Raw genomic sequence first — 9,011 nt, 5'->3', positions numbered from 1 at the left:
CATCCCTAAGGCTAGAAATCAGGGTGCCGCCATTTTCATTCTCATCCTCTTAAGCAGTGGGGAAAGATTTCAGGGAACAAAAGCCACATAGAACAATCTGGCACACTTTCACTGAGTCCAGGCCCCTGGCAAGGGTAGTACAATACTGTCCTGGACAAAGACATCTGAGAATCAGCATAACAGGCCCCTCCCCCAGAATACCAGCAGGAACATCCAGCTAACATCAAGTTTATTGATCACACAGAACTGCAGAACTGCAGGGCTAGAGGAAAATAGTATATAGAATTTAAATTTATTTCTCATGATTCTTTAGTCCTTCAAATTATTTATTTCTTTCCTTTTCAACTAATCTTGTTTTTTTCAATGCTTTTTTTAGCCTTTTTTAATTTTCATTTTTACGGGTACATTTTACCTTTTCATTGTATTTAATTTTATTTTTGAATATATATAAGTTTTTCTTTCTTGACAATTTTAAGATCTAGTTTCTTCTAAAAAAGAAACCAAAATATACCCAGGATCTAATGTATTGCATTTTTCTGTTCAACTATTTCATTATATTCTCTATCTCTCTCTTTTTCTTTTTTCTATTACAGCTTCTGTGTCTTCTGATTACTTTAGTGTATATTTCTCTGGGGTCATTATTGCTATTTTAGTATTTTGTTCTCTCATTCATCTATTCTTCTCTGGACGGATGACAAGATGGAAGAACTTGCCCCAGAAAAGAGAACAAGAGGCAGTACTGACATCCAGGAACCAGATTAGTATGGACATAAGTAGGATGTTGGAAGTAGAACTCAGAATAAGGATTATAAACATACTAGCTGGGCTGGAAAAAAGCATAGAGGACACTAGAGTATCCTTTTCTGGAGAAATAAAAGAACTAAAATCTAATCAGGTCAAAATTAAAAAGGCGATTAATGGGATATAATAAAAAAAGGAGGCTCTAATTTCTACGATAAATGAGGCCGAAGAGAGAATCAGTGATAAAGATGACAAAATGATGGAGAATAAAGAAACTGCAAAAAAGAGAGAGAAACAACTACTGAATCACAAGGGGAGAATTTAAGAGATAAGTGATACCGTAAAGCAGAACAATATTAGACTAGTTGGGGTCCCAGAAGAAGAGGAAAGAGAGAGAGGGACCGAAGATATTTTGGAACAAGTCATATGTGAGAACATCCCTAATCTGGGGAAGGAAACAGGCATTGAAGCCCAGGAGGTACAGAAAACCTGCCTCAAAATCATTAAAAATAGGTCAACACCTTGATATAATACTGAAGCTTGCAAATTTCAGAGACAAAGCAAAAATCCTGAAACTAGCTCAGGAAAAGAGTTCCTTAACCTACATGGGTATAAATATAATAGACTGGCAGAAGACCTATCCACAGACACCTGGAAGGCCAGAAAGGACTGGTATGATATATTGAAGGTGCTAAATAAAAAACTATGCATCCAAGAACACTTAATCCAGCAAGGCTGTCATTCCAAATAGAAGGAGAGATAAAGAGCTTCCAGCACAAACAGAAACTAAAAGAATTTGTGATCATTAAACCAGCCCTTCAAGAAATATTAAAGGGGATCTGTTCAGTGAAGAGAGAGCCTGAAAGTAAAGGAACAGACCGGAAAGGAACAGAGACAATGTACAGTAACAGCAAGGGGCATGGAGCCTGCTTAAGATTCTCTCTATGTCTCTCCCTATACCCCTCCCCACTATCTCTCTGAAAGAAACAAAAAAAAAAAAGAAAAAAAAAAAGAAAAAAAGAAAAGAAAAGAAAAGAAAAGAAAAAGAAAAAAAGAAAGTCAAACAAGAAAAAGGGATCAGTCATGCTAAGAGGAATTTGATATTAAATAGGCATAAGGAAGGCCTTACTAAGGAGAGATTAGAATAATGCCATAAGGAGATGAAGCTACTGGGCAAGCACCCATATTTTAGGCAGGGAAAGGCTGCCCGATGTCATCAAGAAATTGCAAGGAAGCCAGTATGGCTGGAGTCAGGGAGCAAGTATGGAAGTACCTGAAGAGGCCAAAAGGGCAATACAAGGTCAAATCATTGTAAGAATTTGGTCTTTTTCTCTGAGCAAAATGGAATCACTGCAGGGTTTTAAGGAGAGAAGTGTGCTATGCTGAAAATAGACTTAGCAGAGCAAGAGTGGAAGTATGGAGAATTCTGAGTTCAGGGCTATGATTTAAGTGAGAAATTATGGCAGCTTAGACCAGGATGAAAGGGGACTTGGTGGGAAAAGAGTTCATATTCTGCATATATTCTGAAAGCAAAGTTTTTCTAATAGGTTAGGTGTGAGCTGTGATATTATCAATTTTTTGGACTTCCATCTTTTGGGCCTGGAAAACTGGAAGGATGGAATTTTCTGGGGAAGGCCATAGATGTTTGACTGCAACAACAATCAGTCACTGTTGGTCTCCCAAGCCAGGATGGGACCAGTTGGGAGTTCTCAGCGTGGTGGTGATTCTGGGGGAGGGGTCCTGGGGACATAGGGAGTCCAGGACCTGGAAGGGAAACATGATGGCATGCCTGCACCTTTTCCCCTGCAGCACCATGCCTACCACAAGTTCAATGCTGTTCACAGATGACCTGGACTATATTTCCCAGTGGTGCTCCATCATGGCTGGGAGTCTGGCAGACATTATTTTCACCATTGTGTTACATCCTACAGACCTCATCAAATCCAGGCTAATTGTGCAGAATGTGCTGGAACCATGTTACAGGCATATCCTTTGTGCTTTTTCTACTATTTACCATTGGAAGGGTTCCTGGTCCTTTGTCAAGGGAGTTATTTTACTGTTTCGGATCTATTTCTTTCTCTGCTGGTTCCCTTCTAGTTTTCATGATCCTAGAGAAAATCAGGACAGGACTCTGAGATTGGTTCTCTCTCCTTTAGAACTTTGCCAGGGTCTGCCTGGCTACTGAGGCGGCCCAGATTCTCTCCTTTGCCTTCAACATGATGAAAAGAAAAGTAAAAGCTCAGAGCCTCTTCCTTCCTCACTGTAGAGGAGTAGGTCCATTTTTCAGGAGCCATGGACTGCTTCCCACAGACAGTCAAAGCCTCAGGGCTACTGGCTCTAGAACAGACTGTCAACTCACTGAAGATACTTCCATATTTTGGAGGTGCGTTTGGCAACTTTGAGTTAGAATCTGTCTTTACCAAAATTGTTATATTGTGTCTCCTCTGACATAAACTAACTGGAGGGCTGGATTAGAGTAGAAGCCCCAGGAATCATGGGTATTAAAAAAGTTCTTCAAGGTTGCCTGGGTGGGTCAGTGGGTTAAGTCTCTGACTCTTGATCTCAGCTCAAGTCTCGATATCAGAGTCATGAGTTGAAGCCCCTTGTTGGGCTCCATTGTGGGTGTGAAGCCCACTGGGAAAAAAAAAAAGGCTTCAAAACAGGACAACTTACATCTAAAGAATGACTACTTTAAAATCAAATAGAAGTGTACTAAGAGGTGCCTGGGTGGCTCAGCTGGTTAAGCATCTGCCTTTGGCTCAGGTCATGATTCCAGGGTCCTGGAATATCTCTCTCTCTCTCCTCCAAATTAATAAATAAAATCTTTTAAAAAAAGAAGAAGTGGGGGCAGCTGGGTGGCTCAGTCAGTTAAGCATCTGCCTTAGGCTCAGGGCATGATCCCAGAGTCCTGGGATTGAACCCAGATTCACGCTCCCTGCCTAACGGGGAGCCTGCTTCTCCCTGTCCCGCTGCCCCTGCTTTTGTGCTCTCTCTCTCTCTCTCCACCCTCCCTGTGTCAAATACATAAATTAATAAAATCTTAAAAAAACAAAAAAGAAAAAAGTGTACTGACCGAACGCATGCTGCAGTCACAGGTAGATGTTGCGTCATATTGTGCACAGAGTGACTAGAGGATACTGTTGTCTGCGCTCCTGGAAATGTGAAGATTGCGCCTTACACCACCTCTGAGCTCCACACTGAGGTCCCTGTGAACACCTGCGCCACTGGAAGTTTTCTCAACATGACTGTCTCATGATGGAATTTCACCAGATTTGATAGCAAAACCAGCAGTAATGAAATGTGCATTTCACTCTGAAAGTAATTGTGCAATATACACAACACCAAAGAAAGGTGATTGCCCTGACACCTCGAAGCAACAAATCGTTGAAGTGGTTGAGCAGATACCAAGTCATCAGCTCAGCCACAGGGTCACAGCTTGCACTAAACCACATCAGCCTAGTTTTGCTCAATTTGACCCAAGACTTCTCAATACAATCATTCTGGAATTCATAATCTTTGCTGAATTCTGAGTACATACACCACAGTATCAATTATGCCTTTGTAAGAAACTAAATGAAAATACTTAACATTTAAAAAGTATCACTATTCTAGAACCATGTTTCCTTATGTAAATGTGAAGCAGCCCAGGCTTAGATGTTTCAGGAATCTTGTATTTCAGCAAGGCAATTTTTACCAAGACTGCTTAATTATGCCCCAAAATATCTTCCAGGTGAAGTCATATACAGTTTAAATCACCTTAATTCTATGGCTTTTTAACCTGCCTTACAAGGCTACCCTGAAAAAATAAATTATTTAGTCAAGTTATTCTCACAAAATGTCTGGTTGCCTAGAAAGAATCAAATAGAACATTTGAAACATATCAAAAACAAAAATGTAACTGGACAAAAACACTTTAGGCTAATCCTCTCTACTAGTTTTTTAAAAAAATCGGATTTCAGATTGTTCCACCTTGAGCAATATGTCAAGTTTATATAACAGTCCATCCAAATAGTGCCTACGAATTTAAAATATCCAATATTAAGTTGTTAATTTATATACACATAGAATTCCAGTATGTTGAAATGTATACACACACAGGTTTCCAGGATATTAAATTTATTTTTGAAAGGGAAAAAATCAGTCATTAAATATAAAGTTTTCTGTTAGATACATAAGGATGGTATCAAGCAAGTAGCTGAGTACACAAGTCTGGCATTCAAGAGGGGGGTCTGGGATGGAAGTCTAAATGTGCAAGTCATCAGCATAGAGATGGTATTTAAAGCCACAAAATGCCTTGATTTTATTTTACTTTCAATATAACTTATAAAATGAAATTTTTCCTCTGAGCTTTAGTTGCCTAAATACAGGCACTTTCAGAGAAATCTCCACTAATCAGAAATGATAGAGAGGAAAAAAAAAGTCTTCCTGATTAGCAGTGATCTTCCACAAACATTCTCCTAATGAAGGTTCCTAAAACTCAAGGCTAAAAGCTTTCTCTCCTTCATAATCTCCCTTTCATTACTACTTCTCCTTTCTCCTCTTTTCTCTTCTTCCCTCTGTTTCTATAGCAATACTAACTATAGCAATTAACAGCAAGGATAAATTTGTGGCAAAGGTGGCAAGGCAAGTAGCTTATTGATGCTTATGCTATCAACCAAGAAATTCCTGACTCATCACCTACAGGATTTGTACTTTTTAAAAAAGATTTATTTATTTATTTGAGGGAGAGAGAGAGCATGAGAGCGGAGGGAAGGGCAGAGGGAAAAAAGTCTTCAAGCGGACTCCCTACGAAGCATGGAGCCTGAAATGGGGCTAACTCTTACAACCAATGAGATCATGACCTGAGCAGAAACCAAGAGCCAGAGGTTTAACCCACTCAGCCACCCAGGTACCCCTATAGGGTCGTACTTTGAGAGATTTTCTGGTACAGGAGATGATCTTTAGATAAATCTTCCAAACTTTTATTATCAGAGTTTGAAGGTTGAACTTTATCTTCAAGGAGGCATACTCATGCAAAACCTCTCAAAGTGGCTTTAGATGGGTTCATCTGCCACACTCCAAGCTTCAGTCACCAGATCTGTAGGAAGATAGTCTTGGTTATATTTATACTCAGAGACAGACTCATTGCCCACTCTCACAGGGACTGGCTGCTGTTGTCAACACTCATTCGTTAACAGGACCTGAACTAGAATGTAAATCTAATGAGATACATGAAAAATATAAATCAAAACACCAAAGTGCTTATTCTAGTCACTAATCAATACTTTTCTCTCCAGAGAGGAAAATCTCTATAGGAAGCCAAATTACCAGTCAAAGTTTGCTTAATAGAGGTAGAATTCAAGAAGCGATAGCCTGAAACGTTTCTCCCAACCCAGAAGTGTACATGCTATGCTGGGCAACCAAGCAATCCTACCCACTAGTCAGTGAGACACTTCCTTGCATCTTCCTTTTTGGATGAAATATTATAATGTTAGCTCTGTTTTTTTCTGTCAGTTGCTGCTTTTCTCATATGTATGATCTTATCCATGAGGTGTTGATTTTTATAATATAACTCTCAGAATCGGAAAAAAATGTCCCAAATTCACCAACCAAGAATTAGGGAAATGCCCGTGGACTTATATTACAAATGTATATGAAACCAAGAATATGGACAAATAATGAGAAACATGATAAACAGAGAAGAAAGATATTAAAGTACATAGAAATCGTGGATCAATACAATGAATATATTTGTTATAACTCAATTATACTATTTGAATAGAAGGTCATGAGTTATCTCCTTCTACGTGCTTAAGAGTCAAAAAAAGGGCCAATTTTTAAAGATGTTACAAAGGGAAGACAAGCACCAAATAGAGGCTTAATTAGTTGATGTGTATGCTCCTGTGGGATCATCAGTTTCTTGTAGTAACTTTGGGCTATTCACAGTTTAGCCAGAAAAGCTAAGATCCAGATTTGGTAGTGTCAAAACTGATTTGCCAACAAAATACATCAGGCAAGTTCAGGGGACATTTTACAACCCAGGTCAGAAACATGGGAAGGAGAAACACAAACCAGAATAATGTAGAAATTAGGGAGGTACAGTTATAGACGCAGCAGAAGTTGACTCAGAAGCTGCTGTGCACAGAGCAGAAGGGAGGAGTGGGCTTATCTTCCCACAAATACAAGTGCAATTGATATTGTGGCACTTTGTGATATTGACCCAAAATGAAACGGGTCTGTGTTCTGTGGTCATTCTACTTATGTCTCCAAACACCCTACTGGGAGAGGATTCAATTGTCCATGTTGGGATGAAAACATATTCTCTTTTCTGTCAATCCAATTTTATTAAACTGTTACAGAATTAGAAGTTGGAGTCCTCTTTTTTCCCATTGCAAGTCACAGTTTGTTGCACCATAATTTCCTCATGGCTTTTTTCACTTCTGTATTTCTCAGAGTGTAAATCAAAGGGTTGAGCACAGGTGTCCCAATAGTGTAAAACACAGCCACCATCTTGTCCACTGGAAATGTAGTTACAGGGCGAGTATATGTGAATATACATGGGACAAAGAATAAGATGACAACAATAATGTGGGATGTGCAGGTAGAGAGGGCTTTCTTTCTTCCTTCTGCACTCTGGTTATTCAGAGAATGTAAGATGAAAATATAAGAGGTAAGCAGGACTATGAAACTTACCATGCAGATAGCCCCGCTATTAAAAACTATGAGTAAATTGATTGTATAAGTGTCCATGCATGCAAGTTTCAGCAAAGGTGTCATGTCACAGAAATAATGATCAATGACATTGGGTCCACAGAATGGTAGTTTCAAAGCCAGGAAAATCTGTGAAGAAGAATGGATACAAGATACCACCCAGGCCACATTCACCATTGTGCCACAGACTTGCTGGCTCATGATGGTTGTGTACCGCAGGGGCTTACAAATGGCAACATAGCGATCAAAGGACAGGAAGACGAGCACCAAGACCTCCAAACACCCAAAGAAATGAACTGCAAAAATCTGGGTCATGCACTCATTGTAGGAGATGACTTTCTTTTCAGATACAGAATCTACTATCAACCTAGGAGCCGTGGTTGTTGAGAAACAGGCATCAGAAAAGGACAAGTGGAAAAGGAAGAAGTACATGGGGCTCCCAAGTGTCCGGCTGTATCTTACGGTCATCATAATAAGTAAATTTGCCATCAGAGTTGCAAGGTAGAGAAACAAGAAGACCACAAACACGACTTTCTCCTTTAGAACATTCTGTGTCAACCCAAATAGAATGAACTCATTCACACTGCTATTCAACTCCATGGTTACAGTGAATGTAAATTGTTCATCTGCAGAGAAAATTAGGGAAATAGTGACCCGGCAATAGTGGTGAAATTAGATTCAGAATTGCACTTTTATAGTTCTAATTCCATCAACACATAAACCAATGGCTCTCAGGTTTTCATATATTATAATCACTTGGGAAATTTTGTTTTGTTTCATTTTAATTTTTTGATGCTGATGTCCATGCGTTAACTGTGAGCATTAACTGAAGGTCTTCCTATGTGGACCAAGATTTTCAGAGGTAACAAAGCTCTCAAGCGATGGTGAGCTCTGTCAAATTCTGAGAACTAATGACTTTGCTGTATGATCTTGATCAGATCACTTTAATGTCTTGAAGCTTTTTCTTCATTTGACAATTAGACACGCTAATAGATACACAATTAAGTATATACTTATGTGTATGATGTGAATACAATGTATATGCAGCTCAATTGCTGAAAAGTTATATCCCTATATAATTTTAATATATAAACACTAGGAGATTCTCTCTTAAAAAAAACACATTTCTTGATTTGGACACCAGTTTGCACCTATTATTCCTGAACTCTTGAATATCTTGTTTCAATTATGCTTGGAGAAGAAATTACTTCTGCAAATTCAGGTTTCTGGTGGCCATAGTTTTATCTTCTATTACTTCAATTTAAGAAATTACTACAATTTATCTTTATTCTGTCTATAATATTTCTGTACCTTTTAATATTGATGTCAAATGATCTAGAATATATTTGAGTATGAGTTTTGAGAAACTCTTTTTTTTCTGATAAATCATCAATCCTTCAATGAATCAATAACACCATCAAATCAGTCACAAATATGTACTAAGTACATACTCATATCTGCAATCTGTGTAATGAGGCATAGAAATGTGTCCTCAACCTCTTTACAACAATTTGGAGGGATAACAGTCCTCTAGATAAGATCATTAACTACATAAGAATTACACACAACTCTATGTAATA

The 9,011-nt window shown here is 38.6% G+C and overlaps 1 protein-coding gene and 1 pseudogene across 1 annotated transcript; one reads left to right on the top strand and one right to left on the bottom strand.

Moving 5' to 3' along the window:
- Positions 1-629: 629 nt before the first annotated feature.
- On the top strand, positions 630-3,194 carry LOC103672255 (annotated as a pseudogene).
- A 3,444-nt stretch (positions 3,195-6,638) lies between these two features.
- On the bottom strand, positions 6,639-8,254 carry LOC103672256 (olfactory receptor 4C11-like). The gene has a single exon (XM_008700922.2). The coding sequence runs from the start codon at positions 8,029-8,031 to the stop codon at positions 7,117-7,119; it is 915 nt and encodes a 304-aa protein (XP_008699144.1). The 5' UTR covers positions 8,032-8,254; the 3' UTR covers positions 6,639-7,116.
- Positions 8,255-9,011: the final 757 nt, after the last annotated feature.

This window comes from Ursus maritimus, unplaced genomic scaffold (assembly GCF_017311325.1).
Source record: "Ursus maritimus isolate PB19 unplaced genomic scaffold, ASM1731132v1 scaffold_23, whole genome shotgun sequence".
In the NCBI taxonomy this organism is placed as follows: Eukaryota; Metazoa; Chordata; class Mammalia; order Carnivora; family Ursidae; genus Ursus; species Ursus maritimus.
The sequence above is the reverse complement of the archived record's forward strand: the minus strand, read 5'-3'. Positions and strand labels throughout refer to the sequence as shown.

Coding starts and splice junctions, on each gene's coding strand:
- LOC103672256 (XM_008700922.2), bottom strand. CDS start 8,031: ATGGAGTTGAATAGCAGTGTGAATGAGTTCATTCTATTTGGGTTGACA.